At 38.4% G+C, this 27,807-nt stretch overlaps 2 protein-coding genes and 2 pseudogenes across 2 annotated transcripts in view; 2 read left to right on the top strand and 2 right to left on the bottom strand.

Moving 5' to 3' along the window:
- The first annotated feature begins 434 nt into the window (after positions 1-434).
- On the top strand, positions 435-3,764 carry LOC581751 (leukocyte elastase inhibitor). Its single transcript, XM_030985332.1, has 2 exons — positions 435-512; positions 1,103-3,764. The coding sequence occupies exon 2, from the start codon at positions 1,280-1,282 to the stop codon at positions 2,354-2,356; it is 1,077 nt and encodes a 358-aa protein (XP_030841192.1). The 5' UTR covers positions 435-512; positions 1,103-1,279; the 3' UTR covers positions 2,357-3,764.
- Positions 3,765-6,037: 2,273 nt separating this feature from the next.
- Positions 6,038-6,922, bottom strand: LOC115923962 (annotated as a pseudogene).
- A 1,177-nt stretch (positions 6,923-8,099) lies between these two features.
- On the top strand, positions 8,100-12,063 carry LOC115923961 (annotated as a pseudogene).
- Positions 12,064-15,625: 3,562 nt separating this feature from the next.
- Positions 15,626-27,807, bottom strand: part of LOC590893 (dimethylaniline monooxygenase [N-oxide-forming] 5) — a 13,096-nt gene continuing 914 nt past the window's right edge. The window contains exons 2-9 of the mRNA XM_030986398.1: positions 24,793-24,972; positions 23,253-23,398; positions 22,365-22,532; positions 20,760-20,910; positions 19,556-19,611; positions 18,236-18,623; positions 17,024-17,268; positions 15,626-16,032 (exon numbers count right to left, since the gene is read on the bottom strand). Of these exons, the coding sequence (XP_030842258.1) occupies positions 15,703-16,032; positions 17,024-17,268; positions 18,236-18,623; positions 19,556-19,611; positions 20,760-20,910; positions 22,365-22,532; positions 23,253-23,398; positions 24,793-24,972 (1,664 nt within the window). The 3' untranslated portion in view covers positions 15,626-15,702. The remainder of the gene's footprint in view (positions 16,033-17,023; positions 17,269-18,235; positions 18,624-19,555; positions 19,612-20,759; positions 20,911-22,364; positions 22,533-23,252; positions 23,399-24,792; positions 24,973-27,807) is intronic.

Genomic DNA, 27,807 nt, shown 5'->3' with positions numbered 1-27,807 from the left:
TGTCTCAAAGCCAATTACATGTCTGCGCATGCGCACTGATGTAACCGTAAACTGGTGTATTGAAATTGAAGTCAATAAAATAGTGCCTACCATTTCATATTTCTCACTGAAACGTATTGGTGAATGGGTAATCATTAACTATCGAAGCCTAATAAGAAATAGCTTGAGAGAGGGGATAAGTTGAAAGTGCACATCGTAAAACCTAGTTGTGCGATATGAGCTCTGACCTCTGTAAGCAGTATTGAGGAGAAAAATGAAGGCTCTCACTTCGCTCACTCAAACCCTCCCTTAGCTAGTACATTATCACTCATGGTATGATAACGAACAATGACAGGAAGGGGACATGGTCGTTTGATCCTGACATCCTTTTATGTATATCATGTGATCATGACGAATGAAATTTTGTAAATATATTATGAGTCGTACATGTAGTTGGGCCATTTAGTAGTCGGCCTATAATAACTTTGACTACACACGTTGCATTTTGAAGTGAGTTGTGCTGTTGTATGTGGGTAAATACACGAATATTATGTTCACTTATAATAATATACTGTTAAGATATTAAGGGAGAGCATCATCGTGAATGTTTGTCATAAAATTACAAAATATCATATGATTAGAGGGTGATACAAAGTGATAACGGCTGCCGCAGCAAAAGCTAGGTGTAATGTTTTCAAAGCTCTTTGGAAGCGCTTGGAGACTTTATATCTTAATGTGTTATGCGCTATACAAGAACGGGCTATCATTATCATTATATCTGACAATAATGTTTGATCTTGTCAGCTTTAGGATGAAATTTTGAGCACGCAACAAATGACGCAAGTACTAGGCTTTAACACATATACATCATGTATTCATGCTTTGGAGCAATTAGCCTGGACAACGTTTTTATCTTAATAGACTTCTTGGTTCTGTTAATTACGTAATCGTCTTTAATCCAAAAGATCATGGGTTGAAACCAAATCGATTATACGATTATAATGCCCTTTTGGAAAGGCATGATTCCTCAATTTCACACTTTTGGGATTTGAAAAAACAGGTTCCCCTGGACGGTTGCACGTTACCAATCAACAAACCGTGCTTTCTCCATAATTATCCACAGGTCAGAATATATCAGAGACATGGCATTCTCTAAGCAGCAAGATACATCACTGGGAAACTGGTCCAGCTTTCAAATGCGAACATCGGATTCGCCCTGGATCTTTATCAAACTCTTCAAGATGAACGGAGAGGTAAAAATCTGTTCTTCTCCCCTCTCAGCATATCGACCGCTCTGGCTATGACACAGCTAGGAGCCCGAGGTAATACAGCAACTCAAATCGCTGATGTCTTCCGTTTCAATCAGATAGACCAAGATCAACTTCATGGAACATTCAAAGAGCTAAACAACTTGCTTTACCAAACAAATTACGATTCCCAAATTCATTGCGCCTACAGGCTATATGGCAAATCTGGCTATAACTTCGTTCAGTCATTTCTTGAAGGAACTGCTTCCTATTATGGAGCAGCCATAGAGGCGGTAAATAACTTTGAAGCTCCAATTGCCACTCAATCAATCAATGATTGGGTTTCAAAGCAGACCGAGGATAAAATAAAAAACCTGATTGCTCCTGGAATCCTAAATGATCTCACACGCCTTGTCCTGGTGAATGCCATTTATTTCAAGGCGAACTGGAAATCAACATTTCGTGCTCACAATACTAAAAAGGATAAATTCAAGGTTTTCGATATGAGAAAGAAGGTTTTCAAGAGAAAGAAGGTTCCGGTGAGTCTTATGAGTCTAAAGGGAAGATTTGATTTGGCTGTTGACAAAACCAATGACTGTCTTGTGCTAGAGCTGCCTTATGAAGGCCACAATCTGAGTCTATTGATTGCTCTTCCCACCAAAGATGATGGCCTTGGTCAACTTGAGACGAAGCTCTCTGTGGACGTCCTGCAATCCTGGGACGCAGGGCTCGAATGGAGAGAAGTGAACGTACTATTACCAAAGTTCAAACTAGAAGCAACATTCCAACTGAAGGAGGTTTTGCAACGAATGGGAATGCCCGACGCTTTTGATGAGGATAGGGCTAACTTCGAAGGCATCTCAGGAGATAGAGAGTTTCACATCTCTGCCGTCATCCACAAGGCCTTCGTTGATATCAATGAGGAAGGGAGTGAGGCAGCTGCTGCAACGGCTTTTGGGATGAATGCGATGATGTCACTCTGTCCACCAGGAGAACGTGAGAAGCCGATCCTGTTTCGAGCAGACCACCCATTTCTCTTCATGATTCGTCACCGGTCGACGAAATCGGTCCTTTTCATGGGACGAATGATGGATCCCTCATACATTTTGACCCCCATGTCCACGCTATAAAAATAATTACATTTTCTGTTTTGGCAGTTTAATCGAATTAACAAAATCAAAGACTTTTCGTTCATTACGATGTTTTCTGAGCCACGCAAATAGCATAGTATTGATTAATTCCTTTGTTTATTCTACAGTGTGCATGCAATCAACTCTATAAGCTTGTAAACATAATCTATTACTTTGGAGAGATAAACTGTTTATTAATCAGGCCATGACGTCATAATATAAATGTTTCTTACGTTTTGATACCCAATGTTTCTTTTTCTTCAGACGAGAATCAAGTAATAGTTGATGGGTAGAGGTCACTGCTATCGTATGCCGATTACCACAGACTGGTTATATTGGTTTTAATTATTGCTATACAACACACTAAACATAGAACCCAAAATTTGAAGTTATTCAACAGTATTAACAAAGACAAATGCATAGGATAAAAAAATATGCGAGTGTTTGAAGAACAAAAAAACTACAACAATGTATTGTAATTTTACAAGGGTTACATAACAAACGCATAGCAAACTATATTCTTGACATATTATTATTTTGGGTATAAAGATTATTCATAAACGGTACTCCCTTTTTTACACATTAGCCAGCCCATGGAATTTTTATTGGAAGAATGCGTCATAAAAAATAAAAAGTAGGTACCTGACTAAAATTCAAAAGTAAATATCTGAAAATCCCATTTACATATTAAGTAGCTTTGTTGAACTTGACGGATACTTTATTGCTCATTTACAGAACTTATTATGTGTGTAAATATTTTAACGGTATGCCGGATGATATAACCTTGTGCCCACTGACAAAAATTGAATCAAACTATATATATATCTTGATTATATATCATGGAAAATGAAAAACTCGGCGTGTACGTGTAGATATACCGAAACAAACGATGTCCATATGTTCATAATGCTTCATATAGGCTATGTTCATTTTTTTAGTTTATGTGTTTGAATCGTCAAAATGTACCTGCGAGTCTTCAGAATTCTGTCCTATAGGCTTTTACGAATCAGTCGGGTCACGGCGCCTGGAATCGGGAAACAAATCCCATGAGGACCAAAGTTGCCCCGGATTTAACATCCTCGAAGACACCCACCGTACAAAAGATTGTGGTAATTTTCGGCCAGCACGCCGCCCCGCGATCCGGCTGTTTAGCAATAGCCTCGTAGGCACGTACAATTAAAGCATAATGAACTGGAAGAAATCGAATCAACTGAATTCAATTAATATCCAGTGGCTCTACTGGTGAATATTTGAAATATATTTTAATGTGATGTCATTGTTTATCTTGAATCTAAAAAAAATGTAGTTTTAAAATGGAAATTTTTCTCTACAAAAAATAATGTCTGTCTGTATCTTCCCCTTTCGAAACCTAACACCACATCGTCTCTGGCATTTTTTCTTGTTTCTTTTATATACTGCATTTCAACAGTTTTTTCTGTGTTTTCTTTTTTTCTTCATTTTCCCTCCATAAATGTCTTTTTCCCTCTTAATATTGCACTCAAGCTATTCATTTGTATGCATTTGGCGAGGATCGTAGGCAGGGGCGGCGGACCGACTTCCATGGTTTGGGGGAGGGGGGGGGGGAGCACCAACAAAAAAGGACACCTTTAAAGGAAAGTTTCAAAGCATTACACCAGTTTACGGTTAGGGGCGCCATTTTAATCGGCTTTGAAAACAAAGCCAGTGACCTAGAGGTCATGTATTTATGCGTAAATTAAGATTGCGCCCATGCTAAAAATAAAATCACTCTTTAATCGTCTTTATAAACCGAGACCACATTTCTTAGATCAGTTTGCAACTGTCTTCTGATAATGGCAGTACTGCACCAACAGACTGTATCACCGCACAAGGTATTTGGACCGCAGTAGAGTGCCAAGGGAATTATACAGGAAATATATCGGCTATACATATATAATATCGTACGCCATCGTCGTCAGTCTACTGAAGGCACTGACCTATTGGTGTTACGCTTGCATTACGCGGATGAAGATAGCAGAGAACTATACTTCAACTCTTACAATGGAGCAATGCAAGGCTCCGAAGGTGTATAACATTAATCAGTTCGTTGAAATTGGACCTGGGTAAAGATCTATGCTCACAACTACTTTTTCGACATGCCTACACTGGTTGCGATTCGACTTCCAGGATGATCGGAATCGGAAAGAGAGCAGTCTTCCAGAAGCTTGTGAAATACAGCCCCACATAAAAACCCAGTGCTAGTACATTCCTTCTTCCAATTAAGTCAGCCACAGGAACTAATTGAGGAACTTGGTATCAAAGCAATGTCTTTCATGTCTGGTTGCTGCTGTAGCTGAAGTGACTCAGTTGCATCATTACGATACAACTTGCTTATCAAGAAAATTGCCAATGCGACTCCCTCCTACGCCAGCCTCCGCCGACTTCCACTCCCTCAGAACATACTACCAAGTCATGGCGTGGATAGAGAGTGAATTATAAGACATGGATGTCACATACTGGGGCTGGAAATTAGAGGACAATAATGTTGAATACGGAGGCTGTACCTAGTAATCTTCTTGATAAGTTGATTCATTGCAACTCCTGTACTGCTTGTGGCATACGTTGCTGTACCCGCATATGTTACGGACTACCATGTAACAGTGTGTGTGTATACCTTGCCAACTTGATGAATGCCGCAATCTATATAACGAGTCACTTGATAGTGGAGCAGAAGATGATTTTTCCTTACTAAAGTACATTCCTCATCAAAATGAAGGAACATGAAGATCTGCATGTGTATGCGCTGTAAGATCACATGAACAACACGAGGTTTTAAACATTTTTAATTGTATGGTAGGTATTATAAATGTGTGTCTAGATATTAGTAGTAAGTTGTTACTTTGTCTTTGTCACACCCCCTCCCTCGGTCACTCTCTCATTGTTGACAATGACCTGTCAAAAATTGAATTGACCCTCTTGCTGGGGGGGGGGGGGGGGTGGGGCCGATGACACCATAAGGGTGAGACAAACATTATAAGTTCATTTCCTGATTATAAAGTGCGCCCTCTATTGAGAAATATTAGTGGTTTTGTGGCCCTTTGGACGCCATATTGGATTTCGTGGTTCCCTGAACCACTGCTTAACGTTCTAACTTATCCTAATGGATTCTATGACCCCGAAAACCATAGCATAGACACCCCAATTATGTCTCTCGGATGGATAATAAGTGACTTATAGCCATTTTTATGTTATGGCGGCCATTTTGGACGCCATCTTGGATTTGGGGGTTTCCTAGACCATTACAAACCATTCCTACTTATCTCAATGGATTCTCTGACCCCCAAAACCATGGGATAGACACTAAAATTATGTCTCTAGGATGGATAATAAGTGATTAATGGCCATTTCTAGGTATCGGCGGCCATCTTGGACGCCATCTTGAAAATAATAGCTTTCTGAACCTTCGATTTTGGTCGACTTTTAGTATGTTATTCCTGAGGTCAAATACTACTAGAAACCGTTGAAAAACCTTTTGTTGCAATTTTTTTTGGGTCAAACCATATCTTGACCTGACTACTAGCCCCCCCCCCCTCCCTGACTGAGCATTTCCCTACAAGAGTGAAGATTGATGTTACAAAACAACAATGTAAAGAAACTGTAACAAATGTGACAGCACAGAACACAATTCATTGAAGATGTTTTTCAAACAATTGCTGCCCATGCAGTCAACAGTCATGAAGCACTGCATGTCCAGAAAGTATTAATTTAAATATGTGGAGGACATCGGTGCATTGATTGGTCAACAAGGCTATGCCTCGGTAACATAACAGTTATTTTGGGAAAATCATATAATTTGTCTTGTCAATAGCCAATGCTATAAAATTTACACAGAACTCGCAATCATTTCTTTTCAGAACATTCACTAGAACTCTCTCTCTTTGAAGACCAATCAAGCAGAATGTAATTCACAATATGGTCTCTAATATTTTATATACTTATGAAACAAATGGGCATGGCTGAACTGTGTACAACAAAGCTATTGAACAATGCTGCTCACAATGCAAAGAGAATCAGGAAAGCCATCATAAGACAGAAGAGACCCATGGCTTCTGAGAGGGCAAAGCCAAGGATGGCGTATGTGAATAGCTGTTGCTTGAGTGATGGGTTGCGGGCATAGCCGATGATCAAGCTTCCGAAAACTGTTCCGATACCAGCTCCTGAGCCAGCGAGTCCTACGGTGGCAGCACCTGCGCCGATGAACTTACCTGCGGCTTCTACATCACGTTGTGGTACAGACGTCTGGAAGCCACGGCTCACAATTTGACTAACAAGTGTCTCTGGACTCTTTACACTCATTGCACTGCTAAGCCCTGCTAGGCTGCTATATGGGCTAGTGTCCTCTTTGAACTGACATCTGTATTGCTAGTTGCTGCACAGAGGGTCTGGCAATTGCTCTTGAAATCCTTGCAATCAGAGCTTGTGAAGCAGAAGAACAGATCTTTGCACAGCTGTTCATTTTGGATGATTTTTGGTCGGCAGACAGGCCAAGAACTTGAAAAAAACTGAGGGGTACCGGCGTTCTTGAATTGCTATGATATCACTTCCTACGCGCTGCGTTGTGCGCGCACATCATCATTTGCATGGGCGCAATCTTAATTTACGCATAAATACCACTGAACTCAGGTCATTGGCTTTGTCTCAAAGCCAATTACATGTCTGCGCATGCGCACTGATGTAACCGTAAACTGGTGTATTGAAATTGAACTCAATAAAATAGTGCCTACCATTTCATATTTCTCATTATATACCTCACTTAAGAAATCCAGCCATCTGATTGGTCGAAATTGCATTCATAAACTTTAACTATTCCTGTAAAATTCCCGGTAAAATTCCAAACCCATGTAATAGTTTTAAAAATTAGTTCTAAAATCCCAGTAACCATGGTTACCGGTAAAATAGTTCTAAAAAAATAGTTCTAAAATCCCAGTTACCATGGTTACCGGAAAAATAGTTCAGTCTTGGTGAAATGGTTTGAGCGATCGAGGATACCGTAAGTGTGCGAAGATTTGTTCGGTATTTTCATACAAGACAAGACAATTCCAAACAAGACAAAAATGGCTAAAGAAACTCTCCCAAGATTTCAATTTATCAAATGCAAAACTCGCTGACAGCAAGAACAAAAAGGGTACGTGAAATTATTCATAAACATGTTTGTTAAGTTGCTGAAAATGCTTAGATCTAGTAGTAGTCAGGGTGTCTGATCGCGCACCCGATGTTGTGTGCTAATTCTTTCCATAGAGATTGCACGCAATGCAGTCTCTTAGCAGTCTACGTGCATTGCGCGACCATGCAAAAAAAGTCAAGTTTTTTTCTTTCAATTCGAGATTCAAACCTTTATCTGTTGTGATCCTGAAGGTGATACTCAATAAGTGAGGTGTCATATGAAAGCGCAGGTTTTTCTCCATATTCCCCAAAGGGCTGGCCCACCCCCAAAATTGTAAAAATATCTTGCTTAGACTAGAATCTAGATCTAGTCTATACTCTCAAAGATACACTCATAAAAAACAACCGTGCAGATAAACTAGAGAAAGGCCAAGGTGGTGTCATAAGTTGACTTTTTTTTCGGCATATAAAAATATTAATGACTGCTTTATTATTCGAGAAATAGTTGTTTTTATACGCTCTCGGGAAGGTTACAATTGGGCTATTGCCCTCGGCACGCCTTGGGCAATAGCACAATTGTAACCTTCCCTTGAGCGTATAAAAACAACTATTTCTCTCAAAGCAGTCATTAATACTATACTGAAACGTATTGGTGAATGGGTAATCATTAACTATCAAAGCCTAATAAGAAATATCACAAGAGAGGGGATAAGTTGAAGGTGCACATCGTAAAACCTAGAGGGGCGATATGAGCTCTGACCTCTGTAAGTAGTAAAAAAAATGAAGGCTCTCACTTCGCTTACTCGAACCCTCCCTTAGCTAGTACATTATCACGCATGGTATGATAACGAACAATGACAGGAAGGGGACATGGTCGTTTGATCCTGACATCCTGTTATATATATCACGTGATCATGACGGATGTCATTTTGTTAATATATTTTGAGTCATACAGTGTACATGTAGTTGGTCCACTGAGTAGCAGGCCTATAATAACTTTGACTACACACGTTGCACTTTTAAGCGGAATTGTGCTGTTGTATGTGGGTAAATATACGAATATTATGTTCACTTATAATAATATACTGTTAAGATAAAGGGAGAGCATCATCGTGAATGTTTGTCATAAAATTACAAAATATCATATGATTAGAGGGTGATACAAAGTGATAATGGCTGCCGCAGCAAAAGCTAGGTGTAATGTTTTCAAAGCTCTTTGGAAGCGCTTGGAGACTTTATATCATAATGTGTTAAGCGCTATACAAGAACGGGCTATCATTATCATTATATCTGACAATAAAGTTCGATCTTGCCAGTTTTAGGATGAAATTTTGAGCACATAAGTACTAGGCTTTTAACATATACATGTTTGCTGACGATGCAACTCTGTATGTTAGTGGTAGTAATCTAGAATCGGTTAAAAGTCAACTAAATTCTGCAATGAATGAAGTCTACAAGTGGACAGTGGGTGCCGATTGATGATACTCTGACATTCAAATCTGATGTTACTTCTATTGCAAAAGTCATGAAACAAAAACTTGGCTTAATTAGAAGAAACAAGTATATATTTAATGTTGATCAACTTAAAATATTATATTGGGGATTTGTTCTCCCCCATGCATTATATTGTTCAACCGTCTGGTCACCTTCATCCGAATCTAACTACAAAATATTAAACACGCTACACAAGCGCGCAGCATATATTGTAAGTGGATATACTTGGGAAACCTCATCGGAAACAGTTTTTTGAATACTAGCCTGGCTAGCTACTCTAAAAGAACTGTTTAACAAGTCAATATCATGCATGGTGTATAAATGTGTAAGTGGGGTAGCACCATCCCAGTTATGTAAATTTGTAAATTTGTTCTAAATGACAATGTTTCTACACGTGTAATACGAATCACTAACAGGTTGTTATTACGTATTCCTCAATGTAAAACTCAATTTTATCAGAGGACATTCGTACCGGTTAGTATAAATGAATGGAATTGTTTGTCTGATGAATGCCGATCTGCCCAGTCCTTAGCCATTTTCAAATTTTGAAAATGGCTAAGGACTGGTAATATCAAACCTGGCAAATATTACTTCATTTTTTGTTATGAAGGTGAAATAGGGGGGGTTGCAGTGAGGTCAAATTCATTTTATGCTTGATTTTAATGTAATTTGTATTTTGTAAACAGGTGATAAACAGGTGTGTGTGTGTGTGTGTTAGCCTTCGTTACCCCTGTCATTTATATATATAATATTGTTCATTGTCATTTTTATGTTGTTTTTAAACAGAGCCCTGTTGTAAACCAGCCTATTTTAATGTTTTTAACAATGTTTCTTAATGATTATATAGCTGAACATGATACTATGTATGAAAATGCGAAATAAAATAAATGTAATATCTTGTATTTATGCTTGGGAGCAATTAGCCTGCAGTGGATAACGTTTTTTTTAATCTTATTTGACTTTTTGGTTCTGTGAATATTGCAATCGTCTTTAATCCAAAAGATCATGGGTTGGAAACCAAATCGATGATAATTATGATGCCCTTTTGGAAAGGTATGATTCCTCAATTTCATACTTTTGGGATTAAAAAAAAGGGTTCTCCTGGACGGTTGCTTACCAATCAACAAATCGTGTTTTCTCTATAATTATCCGCAGGTCAGAATATATCAGAGACATGGCATTCTCAAAGCAGCAAGATACATCTGGGAAACTGGTCCAGCTTTCAAGTGCGAACATGGGATTCGCCCTGGATCTTTATCAAACTCTTCAAGATGAACGGAGAGGTACAAATCTGTTCTTCTCCCCTCTCAGCATATCGACTGCTCTGGCTATGACACAGCTAGGAGCCCGAGGTGATACAGCAACTCAAATCGCTGATGTCTTCCGTTTCAATCAGATAGACCAAGATCAACTTCATGGAACATTCAAAGAGCTAAACAAACTTGCTTTACCAAACAAATTCCGGTTACAAACTTCATTCCGCCAACAGGCTATATGGCAAATCTGGCTATAACTTCGTCCAGTCATTTCTTGAAGGAACTGCTACCTACTATGGAGCAGCCATAGAGGCGGTAAATAACTTTGCAGCCCCAACTGCCACTCAATCAATCAATGATTGGGTTTCAAAGCAGACCAAGGGTAAAATCAAAAACCTGATTGCTCCTGGAACCCTAAATGATCTCACACGCCTTGTCCTGGTGAATGCCATCTATTTCAAGGGGAACTGGGAATCTAAATTTCGTGCCCACAATACTACACAGGAAACATTCAAGGTTTTCGATGAGAGAAAGAAGGTTCGGGTGAGTCTTATGAGTCAAGAGGGCTCATTCGCTTTGGCTGTTGACAACATGAATGACTGTCTTGTGCTAGAGCTGCCTTATCAAGGCCACAATCTTGGTCTATTGATTGCTCTTCCCGTCAAAGATGATGGCCTTGGTCAACTTGAGACGAAGCTCTCTGCGGACGTCCTGCAATCCTGGGACGCAGGGCTCAAATCAAGAGAAGTGAAGGTACTATTACCAAAGTTCAAACTAGAAGCAACATTCCAACTGAAGGAGGTTTTGAAACGAATGGGAATGCCTGACGCTTTTGATGAGGATAGGGCTAACTTCGAAGGCATCTTAGGTGATAGAGAGTTACACATCTCTGCCGTCATCCACAAGGCCTTTGTTGATGTCAATGAGGAAGGGAGTGAGGCAGCTGCTGCAACGGCTGTTGTGATGGCATTTGGTTGTTCTCTACCAAGAGAACGTGAGAAGCCGATCCTGTTTCGAGCAGACCACCCATTTCTCTTCATGATTCGTCACCGGTCGACGAAATCGGTCCTTTTCATGGGACGAATGATGGATCCCTCCTAGATTTTGACCGCCATGTCCACGCTTTGAAAATAATCAAATTTGTCTGTTTTGGCAGTTTAATCGAATAAACAAAATCAAAGACTTTTCGTTCATTACGACGTCACTTTTCTGAGCCACGCAAATAGCCTAGTGTTGAATAATTACTTCATATATTCTATATTGTGCATACAATCAACAGATGTTTTGGGGATGAACTATATAAGCTTGTTACCAGTATCTATTACTTTTGAGAGATAAACTGTTTATTAATCAGGCCATGACGTTATAATATAAATGTTTCTTACATTTTGATACCCATTGTCTCTTTTTCTTCAGACGAGAATCATGTAATCGCTGATGGGTAAAGATCACTGCTATTGTAGCTGATTACCACAGGCTGGTTATACTGGTTTTAATTATTGCTATACAACACACTAAAACATAGAACCCAAAATTTGAAATTATTCAACAGTATTAACAAGGGCAAATGCATAGGATTAATTTAATATTGAAAACAAATATATACAACAATGTATTAAAATGCAACAACTATGGGGTTACATAACAAGCGCATAGCGAATTTTATTCTTGGCATATGTTATCGTGTGTAAAAAGATTACTAATATACGGTACTCACTTTCTTCCACATTAGCCAGCCTATGGAATTTTAAAGTTATATTATTGCCTGAAAATCCCACGTACATATTAAGTAGCTTAGTTGAATTTGATACTTGATTGCTCATTATACAGAATATATTATGTGTGTAAATAAATGAACGGTATAGTGGTAAGCTGTAAAATTGGGAATATATGGGGCAAGTAGAACTGCATATAGATAATACAGTTATTATGCTGCAGTGTTCAATGTAATAAGAGCTGATATTAATTGACAATTTCTCCAAGTGTAATTCATCGATGCCGCAGGCTCATTTTTTGTGTGTTTCACACGGCAGACAATACAGGAGTGACAAATATTGCCACAGTATTTGTATTTTCAATAATATGAGAGGATAGGCCTACATTGCAGTTTTAGTATACCTGGTAATTTTTCATTCTACGTGTATAGTTAATACAACTATATAGCGAAATGCACTAGCATGCACGAGCATATGGCCTGCAAAAAAAATGTTGTACTGCCGTTTAGGTGCCAAAACATGGGTCGGTCGGTCGGAAAACTTTTTGTTAATACTTTTATTTCCTTTTCCCACTTTGGGCAGATATTTTTCAGTTTTGAATGCTTTAAAACATATTTTTTTATTCATTAAACATTTGTTTCTCTAACAACGGTTAACAAAAATGTTTCTTATAAAATGTACACATGTGCTTTGTCGTTCTTTCGGATGTCGGCTTCGTAAACATAAACGTAAACGTACTCCACCCGTTATCTAATGCCCATATAATCTACACTAACCAACATTAAAAAAATATCGCTCTCGATGGGACCTACATAATACAAGCTTTGCTTTTTAGTAGATCCCCCACTTTATTGATTGATTCATATGATTGTATTATCTGTTATCACTATTATCATGTACCTTATGTTTTCTATATTGTATGTTTAGTTATAATAATTGCCATTGTTTATTATGTTCAATTATATTATCTTTGATAAAGTGAAATATATAAACTTGAAACTGAAACATTATGTAGGCGTATACCGCAAAATACATATATATTTTTATCTACAAAACGGACATTTCGTATACATATTGTAGATCAGCACTTAGAAGAAAAACAGAAATAACAAATATTTAAAAATAATTATATATCATGCGAAAAATTACTGATTAATCTCTTGCTATAGCCTATTGAAAATATTTTTTAGTTTTTGATGGTTAGGGGGGGGGGGGGGGGGGGGGGGAGTGAGAAAAATCTTACAAATTCAAATTCAAATTCAAACTTTATTGATTTCAATCCAAACAGATTAGACAGTAATGTTGTGTCATTAAACTTTTGATAGAAAGGAACATATGTGGATGAAAATGTGTTGTTATGGTGCAATTTCAGTAGGAACCTAGCTGACGTGACGATGGTACGCTGAGAGAGGAAAAGAAAATATAACACGTACGACAGATGTGACAAAAAGATGATGCCATAATTAAGAGAAAGGAATGACGAATATTTCATGGAAAGATATGTTGGTGACAGAAAGCAGTAGTGAAGAGGAAACTCGAGACAAGAAGAAGTGGAGGGAGGAAGTGTCATTATGAGGCGAAAGTCAGTATAACTCCTCATTCGAGGGGAAATGCTGACTTGAAATAATGAATACGATGGGAGTACACAAACTACAAAATAAATCCAACAAATGGGGATGTTACTTTTATTATACATGTACATTAAAGGCCCACTGCACTACTGGTAGCTACTTGCGCCCTCTATATAACAAACAATGCCTAATCGGTGACCATTAGTCCCCCATGATCCTCTTTTTCTTATGTTAACTGAGAGCTGAGTTGATGAGATAACCACCTGTCCAGTGACCTTGCAGAGCGGTCTAATCCCTCCTGTAAACTACGGCAGATAAGCTTTAAAGTAAATAATCGAAACGTGAAACATTAAAAGCGAATCGTGCGAGAAAATAAGCCTATGAGGCTATGACATACATATGAACATGTAATATAGAAAATGTATATTTATGAGTATTTTACATTTATATTTACGTTCTATGATAATAAAATATTGAATATGCATAGTAATAAACAAATATTGATCAGACCTCTTGCATGATGCCGTGTCTATGGGAGGATAGATATTAATAATGATATTCACTGTTATATAGCGTTTAATACAATGTCTCTAATCGCTTTACAAATATACTACACTATCGTTCATATAGTTGGAAGATTTTTGTTTTACCCCAATTTATGGAATTATTTTTAAAATAAAAACAAAAATAAAAGATCTAGATAATAGTATACATTCTCAGATTTTATTGAATAATGATTTGCCAATGTGTGTTTTCGCGACTGCTAAAGCATGTGTATGCTCCTATGCTTATCAACTAGGGTACCTACGCCCTTAAGTCATAAATGACAGTAATGAGGATTAATGCCCCACAAAAGGGCACTAATATAGCACATCGACACGGTTTTGATCCTGGGGCCTAACAGTTACGAGGCCATTGCTTTGTCACTGAACCATGACTGTACGCAGCGGGGGCTAGGGTATAGGGGGCAGTTTCCATAAATAAAATGAAAACATGAAAAATGCAATAAATTTTCAATAATTTATTGCATTTTACGCCGGTCCCCAACATAAACCAATCCTCTGTGTGCCCATGCCCGAGCCATAATGCATGGTCGTCCAAAGGATTTTTTATGTTGGGGACCGGGGTAAAATGCAATAAATTATTGAAAATTTATTGCATATTCCGTGTTTTTTTAAAAGAATATCAGTGCTTTGCTGGGATTCGAACCCTCGACCTTCGCATCTCCAGTCAAGCGTCTTAAACCATTCGGGCACGACACTCCCACGATATCAAGATAGATCAACAGCATCAAGGAGAAGACAAATCACATAGTTTTAGAAAGCCCGATAAGGAAACAGTTAATACACAGGAGAAATTATTAATACGGTTGAAATGAGAATAAGGGGGGAGGGGGTAGTATGCTATTTAGGTTATTGGAAAGTCTAGTGCCTTTAAGATACTATGTCCCATTTGCAGGCCAAAAAATATGAAAAGGTTAAATTCCATATGCATTTGAAGGATAACACTAATTTAGAACTTCCCTAAAAGAAAAAAAAAAGGGGGGGGGGGCTTCAAAAAGTCTTTAAGTGGGAAAATAACGTCTATTAGTTGTCGAATCGACTTAAGAACTATATAGCCAGTAAGTAATAGTCTGATTTTCAGACCATTGTACCGAATGGTCGTATGTTTTATGCTGCGCAAAGATACAATCAGTTAAATTTTGGCCGTTACAAGAAGTGGGTTATTGATGTAGACTAACGGTCATGTACCCTTTAAAGCTCATTTTATGGATGTTATTACCAAAAAAGAAAAAATAGCCAGTCAGTCACTCAATAGTGTCTAACAGTGAAGTCTAGCAAGTAAACGGGTTTCCTTGCATAATTTGAATATTAGGACATTGCTAACGTTTAAATTTCACAGATAGGACATGCATGACATATTCATGATTCCTGCAAATATCTACAGAATTTCATGATGGCTGCAAAAGGGACATAGTATCTTATAATACATGTCTGCGTCTTTAACAAATCGTGACCTTCCAGGACATGCAATATTGCTTATGTGCTTCTTTGGTAAGAGATTCGTCATAGAAACATCTACATGATATATATATATATATATATATATATATATATATATATATAAATCTTCTTGATCTATGTTTAAACGTAATAAACTTAAGATAAACTCTATGACCATAATAATATTTATGTCCATAATAGTACTGCTAGAAGGAAGCTGATGAAACACAAAGCTACAAGCCTCATCGGGATTATCCTGGTCCTCTGGAGTTCTTTCTGTGCTCTCGGGCGAACCGTTTTTAATGTTATCCCATGTACCATATCAGCACCACTTTGCAGTATCCTCTGACGGGCATCGGGTCTAGAATGTGAACCCATCAACCTGTACCACGTAGGATAGACTGGACCAAAATAAAAGTGGTACGCCAGTTTAGGGTCCGACAACAACAGGCTCCAGAAACTTGGTAGAGCCCCGATTGCTTGAGCAAGCTCATCGTTGTATTTCGTCGGATGGATCTGGACAAGTAAAAGACGAAACGTTAGTGCAGCCGGATATTATGGGTGGACAATTAAAGCTGATCGGGGAATATGGCTATATTTAAGTAGTTACACATTACTGCTAATACTATCAATAGTACGTGACTGAACAATCGTTTAATTCAACGTTATTGAAAGACGCATTAGAACTACTATTACATTTTTGACGATTAGTGTACCACGCATCTGGAATGCTAGAGCTGTTAGTCTTGCACAATAATTAAAGTCGAAACCAAGGAACAATAAAGAAAGCTAAAGAGGCACAGCGCGCGCAATGGGATGCGACTATTGGCTGCCGCAGACAAACTGAATGCTGCTAGCCGTTTCTTCATTTTTTTTCAGAAAAAAAAATCTTCTAGACCAAACGTCTACGCACTAAAGTGGTGCATGACTCGTTCGGCATAAGTAAATCTATCTGACAAGATAGAATTAATTTCTCATGACCCAACATTATATTGATCTCTTAAAACGGGTCTCCACTACTGAAATCGCCGCCCTTTCTCAGTGAATGGCGCACAGCGCCATCTCTCGGTGAGGTGCCCATCAATGAGATTTTCGGGGAGCTTCCGTTTCCGCAGTAGGCGTGCTCCACGCACTGACCTGGTAGAGCTCACACAACGTCCACGTGACGTGTGCAAAAAATGGTGATAAGTGGCGCGCCGTGCATTGCGGGTGGAGGTCGGTTTTGGCGCGCCAGCGTGCAGCCAGTGCAGCTACCTAGCCTAACATGATTTTATCTGCCTAGCACTAGACTCTAGTCCTACTCTCCAGCTCTCTGATCTCGATCTCTGTCTGTTAGTTTCCATCTCTCTTCACTTATACCGAGCCGAATAACCCAATCCTTAACTAAGGCACAGGGCTCATTCAAGCCTGAAAACTTAATCCATATTTACGACGAAATACAAAGTCCAGAGGAAATATCTAGTACCCCGATCAGGAGCAAATGTCAGATCTGGACTTGGACACCTACCTTGGGCGTGTCTTGATTGTATTGCTGCATCACTCCATCTCTTCTTTTCTTGATATCCGCAAGCATCTCTGAACGACTTGGTAGTTGAAGTTCTTTCTTGAACACCTTCACTGCATACCGACTTTGTAGTTCTGCTGATGGTCCTAAGGTACCACGTGTCACGATGTAACCAATGGCCGCCATTGTTGGGTGCTCCAGTCTTGGTGGTATGACGTGTAAGTACAGTTCCAATTGACTGGTACTACCTGCAGGAGTCATACAATAAAATTACCGTCATGGGAATGTGGCTTAGCATATCATTGAATCTCCAGAAACCAATTAGTAGTATAGACCATGGTTTAATAACTCGTCGTGTGTAGCCATTGTGTTGCTTGATGCTTATTATGGTATGAACATCTTTTTAATTTTCGAATTAAGTTTGAGTAGTGGAATGAAGGATGCCCGTGTGAAACGGGTAGTGCACTTGTCTCATCACATTCAACAGTCATTCTACAATAACCATCCTTTTCATCATTCTCACATGTCATGATTTTGTGCTTGCGAAGATTATCTGCAAACCGTATCAAACTTTTACATTTATTTCAACATGACATTAATTTTCTTCCATTTCTTTTTTCTCTATCAACAGAAAAGTTAGGTGGGACAATTCCTTAGTATGATTTTCCATGTTAAATTACTATTTATAAAAACACAAAGAAACCTTCTATACTCCACATTTTGGAGAGTTGCAGAATATCATGCACACGTACAGACTTTGTAGCAGCAAACCACTTGAGGAATTCAATAGATCAGTGTTTATAAACAATACATATTTCATATGAGGTACCCTTTATTTCTTGGGATGGGTGGGAATAGAAGTGATTGTATTTGAAAAATATCTGGCTTTGACTGCTTGAACAATATTTATGAGAAAGTTCAGGCAACACCACTTCTTTAACAGTGTTTGAAGGGGACTTTGGCTCATAATTTCACGTATTTATAAATGTGTTTCGAAAAGCAACTTGGGGATATCATGAAGTTGCCTCCAAATCTAATTTCGAGGAAAGTATCGATCAGATGTCATTTTTTTGTATTGGTTAGCTTGATGTCCCAACCACTGTGGATAGACATCTCGTGATGCACTTGTGCGTTTTTTGTTGCTGTTTTGTTGTGGTTGGTTTTGTTTGTTTGTTCGTTTGTATTTTCTTTCTTCCTGAAATGCTTCAAACTCACCTGATATGACGTCATCTTCCATGTATATTCTGTGATTGTACCCTGTGGCGAAGACAACACAATCCACGTCCTCCAGGTAAGAATCATCATCAAAGATGACCCTTGAACCTTCAAACCGTTGAAGACCACTCCGGACGACCACTCGGCCGCTCATAATCTTCACCGGGAGTTCATCATTCATCATGAAGCTACTTTTAACCGGATGCGTGCTGCTCTGAATGCCAAGTGTTTTCCAGTCCTGCAGGGACTCCATTTTGAGTTTGAGTAAAGGATGGTAGATCCAGGCTGGAATCGCCTCATTCCACCTTCGGTTGATGTAGACGTCAGTGGGCTGCTTCCCCGTGATGCGAGACACGATCCAAGCCCCATCCCGTAGACTCAAATACACCTAGAATAATACATTAGAACATGAAATACATTAGAATCATGAAGAACAAAAAAATAACTGCTTTGTACATTGTATACACTTTAATTAATGAAGATAATGATGTGTGAGTGAAGGGGATTTCATATCGTGTGAATTTTGAAAAGAGAAGTGCCACATACATGTAGCTTTAAATCCTTAGATTCCGTCATAATATCTCACACCGTCATTCGAACCATTTTAGATTGTATATTGTATGGGTTTATTAGGAAATCGCCTGGAGATAAAAAGGTCGAGTGTTCGAGCCTCGGTGCGGCAATAGTGTCTATTGGCAAGGCATTAAAGCAATTTTGACACTGGGTACCAAGAGGAAAACGAAGGAATTCCTCCAATGCTGTGAGTACCACGAAATCAGTAGCTTCGGGGTAATATCGGTGAGCCTTGAGTTACTTGCGTTATTGATGTGAGGGCTATAAAATCTATCAAAAATTAACTCTTTCCCAATTGATAAAATGGTAATAATATCTTACTGCGTAACATAGCATTTCACATGAAATAGTTTTTTCCAAAGGATTCGAGATTATTTAAGTGTTTCCAGTGAAAAGTTAATCTATACAGGTGGGTTTCATGCAGCTGTCCAAGACCGGAAATGCAAACATCTGACAATAATTGATTGCTATCTTTTGTTCAAATCAGCACGCGTGGCATACGAGCGACTTTGTCCTTTGCACATGAATGTGTCAAATGAAAGGTTGAATTAATTTTGGCGGTTGAGACCAATACTACTGGTGGTAAAATCCTGTTGTCTGGTAAAGTACAATTCGAAAATGAAATGGCATGAATATGTTCCTGGTTTTCAATCTTAATCGCATGATAATACATAAAAGACAATTTTACAATGAACTTTGAACCTATATAACTCCATAAATGGATGATGAAGTCCATCATATCAATACCTTCTTAGCGTGATTACTACTCAGTACCGCAACATCCCCTGCAGAATGGGAAGAGCCTGTATTATAACGACACAACAAAACAACATTAGCATGACAAAATTCAAGACAAGTCAACGTATTGCTGCATAAAATCCTGTTTATCCAGACTCTAGGGGATAGGAAGGTTCCACAATGATTTATCTTATGTTTTAAAACAGAAATCATATTCGTTTGCTTGGATCTCCCGCATGATATCCAGCCTTGCCCTCTTAATAACTTCTAGGTCCCCCTTATAACAATGGCTGTACCTTAGAAATTTCAACCACCGGTAGGAATACATTTATCAATGTTCATTATTATTGACAAAGAGGAGCGGATTGGCGCAAAAATTGCCACTGTGGGATCGCAAAGGGACTGGTCCTCCCAAGCAATAATTTAAAGTCAGAGTGTTCGATTTCCTGCTATGGCACTGACGTCCTTTAGGAAGAAGTCACCGAAGAGAAATATAATCAAAACATCTTCCCGAAATTAAATCAAATCCATCGGAGTAGAAACTTTTTGATAAGTAAATACGGAAGCAACGTTTAGTATTTTCATTATTATAATTATTATTGATAGCATGATAATAAAAAAGTCATCATAATTATTATTGTTATCATTATCTTTCATTGATGTTGCTGTTACTTTTATTAAGATAATGATTATGAAGATTACTATCATCATCATTAATTTTCAATTTTTATCTTCATTATCGTCATTATTATTTGGCCTATCTTTAAAGATGAAGTTGAGATCTGGTCATGCAATTGCATTGTGAAAGAAACGATGTGGAACCGACCAGAAAAGGTTGATCATCTAGCATATAAGAATTTGTGTGTATTGCAAGGTTCTGGAATCATCAAAATGATAAGAAATGGGCCAATTCTTGGTAAAGTTACAAACACTTGCACAGAAAGATGTATATGGGACTACACGAACACGTGGCGTAAAAAGCCGGCCCCCGATTTGTACGATGTTACATGCATATTTAGAATATGAAGGCATTTAAAAAGCCATGCTTTTTAGGGAACATGTCTTAATTTGATGTTCTTCCACACTTGTATAATAAGAATGAGTAATTCTCACAAATTATTTTTCACCTCTTCCAGAACTCAACCTTCTCTTTAATACGTTTATACTTCATTTTCCATGAATTTATCATGATCATGAATGAAAATCCACGTACCAACGACCACAATCGTCTTATCCACAAATTCTTCCCCGCCTCTGAACTGACCGCTGTGCAGGATTTGACCTTTGAACTCATTTAACCCAGGATAGTCTGGAATTTTGCCGGATGAATATATTCCGGAACACATCATGACGGCATCGAAGGTCTTTGATAAAAGAGAAACATCTAGTTAGGTGGGTCACGAAGTAAGTTTTTAAAATTCTAATCATGTATGAAACGAAAATCGTTTGTGAAATATAGTTAAACTCAACAAACGAAGTGCGGCCTCTCTATAGAGAGGTTCTACAACACGCTTTTTTATCGTGGGAGACAAAATATATAGCCACTTTATACAGCTGGCGTTTATAGAAAGGTGGCCACTAAAGACAACTTTGACTGAATTTGTATTATCTAGAGGTTTCTAGAAGTTGAAAAATAACTATATTGGATATGAGTCCTGTGACCTTCATTATAATATTACGTAGCCTATACAGTTAAAAACAAAATTATTCATTCCCCTTGTAAATTTGATGTGTTTTTTTCGTTACTCAAGAATGAGAGGTGGACTGGTTGAATTAGAACCTTTGTTAAATACTGTTAGATGTTAGCTTTAATATATAAAATTCTAAAAAACACAAAAACAATTGGGACCAATTAATTTTTCACAAGCTTAAGCCCATCTGCACTAGTGAACAGGAGGGATTAGACCACCCTACAAGGTCACTGGGCAGGTGGCTATCCCATCAACTCAGCACGAAAAAGAGGATCATGGGGGACCAATGGTCACCAATTATGCATTGTTTGTTATTTAGAGGGTGCAAGTAGCTATAAGTAGAGAGTAGGGATTTAAATAATTACAAAACCTGGTAAGGGTATGAATAATTTAGTTGTGAACTGTATGTGTTGCCATAGTAGCCTTTGTTTGTAACATATCGTATCAAGATGACTGCATTTACATAATGATGATTATAATGCGACAGGAAATGAGAAAATACTGGTTGGGTTGCCTAATTGATTTAAAATAAAAATCCCCAATGCTCTAGCGCCTTCCATTCCGGAAGTGGATATGAGGAAACGCTGGAATAGTTTAAATTTAGATCTAGTTAATGCACTCAGTGTCTACAGAAACGAAAGCGGTCTGGACAAGTATTTGGAACTGAATATAATCATAGAGGCTTAAAGGGATTGGGTATTTTTGTCTCAGATTTTAAACGAAATCCTGGATTTAGCACATGCTGCAATCATAATTATAAACCTTTAGGTCAGTCAGGAATCCCATGACGTTTACAAGCCGATTGACCGTAATTATCAAGATATTTATGATTTGGAATTCGAAATTTCAAAAAGCATTTTCCCTACGTTTTTGTATAACACTACAGTCTATTAGGGAAAATGAGCATGGTAAAACTGGTTACTCAAAGATTTTAAATCTTTTGAGGCACTTCATGATCATTTTGAAGTGCAACTTTTTAGGATTTCAATATTACACCATATCAAAGACGCTGATGACACGTAGGGCCATGCATCTCAGATTTGGCATTGTTAAACAATGCCTTTAAGCCTGCGTTCCCATAAGTATCACTAAGTAAGTGAGTGGTAAGTATAATTATAGAAGCTCACTTCTGTCTTGGGTGGTTCGCCTTGGGCCTGGGTGCACACATTCCATTTTCCTGTCTCTTTAAAATCCACTGCTTTTGTCACTTCTATGACCGTCGTATTGAAGTGGATATGCTTCAACAGATTGAAGTTCTCTGCGTAGTTTTGTAAATATTGCAGGACATCGTCACTCTGTGATGGAATATAGGAAAAATGTGAATAAAACATTGCGCAATATTTCGACCAGCAATAACTTTGATAGTTTTCCATAAATTACGGCAGACAAATGTGATGTTTTTAATATTACCTTATTTGTAGAAATACAAATGCAAAGGAAATACAAAACAAGTGCATATTACTTTTTTTAAAGAATAAAATGCAGCCCTAAATGAAACCCCATGCGCAGGCTATGTTGTTTGGAGCCGGTAACCTGGACGACGAGCGAATATGACATAATCACTTTGGTACTCTATATACTCTATATCAGCATGATCACCACTCGGCCTACACCCATACAGTACCCAAATGATTTTACAAATACAGGAAATTAAAAGACCTAGGCTATTATACCTAAAATTCTGTACTCGTGTTTTCTCTTGAATATGAATCACGAAAAATAGAAGTGGTTACTCCTAAAATCTACCTTTAGTCTTCAGTATTGTATTATCTAATTTTACTACTTCTATATATTTGTATCTGTCTCATTAATTGTAGAAAACAAAAAAGAAAGAAAATAATCACAACTCAGTTTTTCTATCTGCGGAGATATTTTATATGAATAAACCAGTTCAAATTAAATCAAATAATAAAATAAACCTCTAAACAACCGTATACAATTAAAATGCCAACTTTTACAAAGTAAGATTTTTTTTACCACGCATCACACATTCTCATTAAATATATTACTCTTACCGTTAGAAATGGTGGGACATGTCTTGGGTATGAGAAGTCACTGAAAGACATCATCTCCTTCGATACGTTGGTAATGAGTCCTTTATAGATACCGGCAGGTCCCGTCGGATCGGGTCCTACTTCGTCATTGTACACCCATAGTCCACCTATTGTACCCAAAGAGAGAGAGAGAGAGAGAGAGACAGAGACAGAGAGAGACAGAGAGAGAGAGAGAGAGAGAGAGAGAGAGGGGAGGGGCACACACAGCCAGAGAAACGTGTATATTATATTCTCAATATCATCATTTGGGAATGGATCAGAGTATGTTGAAATGTCGGTCAATTCGTCATCATTATGATCCGCCGACTTCGTTTATTGTTAATAATATACCGCCCTCGAATTGAATCTGGCCTGTCTACGTAATCTAAGTCAGGGACCCAGGGTCGATTTTCGGTGGATATATTTTTCAACAAACTTTATAAAATCATCACGGAGGGCAGAAATAATAAAGAACCACGCACCATTATTCTGTATTTTAAATTTTCACTGTAAACATAAAGGCATATAGACCAAAACGTTGGTCTATATTATTATATTCGATACTTTAATTTTAACTAAACCTACATGTCCCCTGTGCTCGAAAATAAACAGTGATTTGACCCTGACCTACACACGAAGTGCACGTAAGTCACAAATCCCTCATTTGTATTGGTTATCTAGATGGCACTTCAAATAAGGATTCTCTTGGAGCACATGGGTCGTCTTAATTTCACCCCTCCCTCGCCCTTCCACCTTCGCCCTTCGCTCTCGACTGTGAGAGCTGGATATAATGCGTTTTGTGTATGATACGCTCTTTAGATGGTTGGTCTTTAGTCTTATTTTTGAAATGTTATACTGTACTATGCTTTTAAACTATTTAAAACTATTTTATGCGTGTCTAACTACAGCTTACAGACATAGGACGTAAATACAATCAAAACCATTATGCAAGTTAAATACCTGACATAAGCCTACGAAGTGTTTAGTCCTTTTCAAATAAAAGGGTTATAGCCCTTCATCGAGACATCTTTTCTTCGTATCAGGACGATCACCATCTCGAGGACAACCGCCCCCTGGAAAATTACCCCCTAGGACAATTACCCCCCCCCCCCCAAGGACAATAACGCCCCAAGACAATTGCCAAAAGACAAGATATCATGTGCGACTCCCCCCACACGCACTCCAAACACACACACGCACCAACACGGGGGTTAATAATAGATGGTAATTTTTGGATGGTAATTGATATATGGGGTAATTTTCCGGGGGGGGGGGGGGGGGTTGGTTGTCCTGCTGGTAATTGGATGGAGGGGGGGGGGGGGGGGTGATTGTCCCTGTTCGTTTCGGATGCTTAATACAAGCGTACGTACAAGACCTTTTCCAGTAGAGACGAAGACAAGTATGAAGTCAAAGCGTTAATTTGCTCATTGATAATTAGGTTCACATCGATCCACAATCTAGCTACGTGTATATTGAATTCGACAAGCATTCATGCACAGTCCAAAAATAAATTAAACTTTACCTAGTTCTCTTGCCTTTTCGAAGCATACTGGCTGTAGCCTTCCTCGAGACAGGTTTTGATCGCAGCAAGACCGGAGACCCCAGCTCCTAGCACAGCTACCCTCGTTATGTCCATGGTTTCTGCGGCGTCTGTAACATTCACTTTCACCTTGAAACACGTAACAATGATACCAGTACTCTTCTTATTCTCGCTGTGCTAATTTCCTCATGATTCTTTTCCTGTCGTTATTCTCGCAGTGTACGTATAGTACTATAAATTATATGCCTGTATTCTCGCAATATATAACGTACGTACCAGTGTGATTGTATACGTGTATTCCTGCAGTATAAGTACTGATGATCATATTACTTGATTGGTTCACGTCATAACCTTGGCAGCCTTTAGGATCACAAGATTAAAAGGCTAAGTGCCATTGGAACAAACGTTTCAAAGTGAAACTGAAAGTTTTGTCACGTAGTCGACGTATAGGGTACCTAATCTACGTTGTACAAATCGTTCAGATACGACTTGAACTTTGTGTATTCGGTTGTTGTGAGCTCGATATAGGCCCTATGCGGTCCACCGAGGTTGCATATTGTTCAGAATTACTGGTGCTTGCCATGAATTTTTGCTCGATTTCTATACACCTTTTTTGGACAAAATATAGAGATTTTGAGGTCCCTTAAAAAACTCTCTGGAACAGATTGCAAATGCGTTTAGGAGCTACATGCATTTGTAGCCAGTTGGGAGCTACCTCGGGTCGCACGGACAACGTTGCTAGCAGCTAGCGCTCAATCCCGCTTCCTCGCAGAAGTCATTTTCGCCCTCTATAAACAAAATTCAACAAAATAGGTTGAGCTCATATGGATCCAAAGAAGAAGAAGGGAGTTTGAAAGTCATGTCGGGCATTTATGGATTAGAGTCTTGCCAGAAGTCGTTAGTGCAGGACTGAGATTGGAACCTTCAACCCTAGGATTGAGAATCAAGGGAATGAACTACTACTATACACCACAACACCGCAACTGTTTTGCATAAATATGAATATGAAAATTCAGTAGTCAACGGGTAAAAGAAATACGGATAGTTTCAGACAAGAAAGATTATTTTAACCCTAAAAAGGCCGGGCTATTTGAGGTCTTAGTACGGCGAAGCGGCCGATCGCCGTGAAAATTTGCACGCATGTCAAGTGAAGTGTATAGAATATTATGATTATTTCATTTTTTTGAAAAATTCACTCATTTGCATATTTATGGTAATTTATGCAAATAAAGTCATACAAATCACAATTTTACCCATAAATCATATATTATTCATAAATTTAAGCATTCGTTTTCACTACATATATTCATTTGACCATTCTAAATAATAATACGACAAAAAATTGGAAGAGCCAGCTTATTTCTTATGTTATCCCTTATTTTTATAATTTCTTATGTATTTCATTGTTTTTTAACTTATTTATTCATTGTGTTTTGTTGTTTTATTTCATTTCTTACTACAATTCAACTATTTTGACTCCCAAAACAACCACCTAAACTTTAAACAAGACCCCATAACCCATGTTTGATCTGTTTTTAGGAAAAATGACTTTCCCATATGTTTTGTACACAAATCATGAAAATGAGCGATTTTCGGGCTGACATGCAAAGACAAAAGGTCACGTGACCTTGTAACCGTACGTCCGATTTTCAAAAAAATTCTTTTAAAAGTTGCGCAAGACTTTAAAGAAAAAAGTCAGCGAGCGGCGAGGCGCCATCCATATGCGTTCCCGAGCAATCAGAAAAATCGTGGAGGGGGGGGGGGGCATGATGCCCCCGGCCTTATTAGGGTTAACATGGAACAATGTATTTGCCTCTTGTATTTAAAAAAAAAAATTTGTTGTTGTTTTTGGTTTATGGTGTTTTTAAAAATGCATTTCGTATTTCTCTTGATGTAAACGCACTACCTCTTCGAATAAGTTAATAAATCTTTACTTGTTCCAATTGGTCATCTAGATGTTCCAAACACTTTAGCTGAGATTTTTCGTCCCAGCTAAATGTAATTTATCCTCTCGCAAAAATGATGTTTAATAGTCACGAGCTTCTGAATTTCACGAATATATAGGCTTTTACGTAATACGTCACTGAAATATTTGCTTATTTCAATAAGCAACACACAGGCCCGCCCCCCCCCCACTCAGGGGTCGGAATGACCGCATGCGTGTTGCCAAAATGTCCGGTAAAGGGGTACTTTTCGTGTGACAAAGTCCGGCCCCAGAATTGTAAAAAAAGGGGTGTATTTGACTTTTCACCGGAGATTTCTTTAAAAAGGGGGTTTTTTTTCGTTTTTTCTCTCATCTCTTCTGCACTCCTGATAAATTATTTCGAATTTAAGGGGGGTATATTGAGCATTTTTCCTGATTCAGGGTCTCCAAGGCAGGAAAAGCCCGCGAAAAGCCCGCGAAAGGGGGGTTCGGAAATGTTGGCAGTCCTCAGATAGGGGGGTGCTTTCAAAAAGAGGGAACGAGCATATGCGTACCCTAAATAACACTGAGGGGGGGGGGGGGGGGCGGGCACACAGGAGCACTAAGGATCTGGAATCATCTGACACGCTAAACAGTCAATACAACAGGAATAACCAACTTCAAGGAGGCTGCTTTACTCCCATCAGAATGATGCAGCCCCTGTTGGTTCCCACATCATATAAGCTTACTAGCTTGGTTTTTACTTGCACTGGCATATTTTACTGTAAATTAATGAGTGCTTTGTCCACACACCATTCCTGCAATTCATGACACTCCTTGTAGTTACTCGCCTCACCTACCATCCCAGTATAGCTTCCTGAGTGAGCTGCCAAAGGGATTACCCAACCAAAGACCAAGTACAGGCAAAAGTGGAACTGTGAATAATCTTACATTAGACATTACTTTAATGTATTATAATCATCAAGTTGATGAACACGTAAATTATAAAGTTGATTTTTGTGTCGGGAAAGTTTATCTAAAAGACACATAACCTCTCTCTTCTATTTTCTTACCATTGATTATAAGCTGTCATT

The sequence above is a fragment of the Strongylocentrotus purpuratus genome, unplaced genomic scaffold (assembly GCF_000002235.5).
Source record: "Strongylocentrotus purpuratus isolate Spur 01 unplaced genomic scaffold, Spur_5.0 spur5_scaffold_15, whole genome shotgun sequence".
NCBI classification, from domain to species: domain Eukaryota; kingdom Metazoa; phylum Echinodermata; class Echinoidea; order Camarodonta; family Strongylocentrotidae; genus Strongylocentrotus; species Strongylocentrotus purpuratus.
Note: the sequence above shows the minus strand (reverse complement) of the source record. Positions and strands in the feature narration are given on the sequence as shown.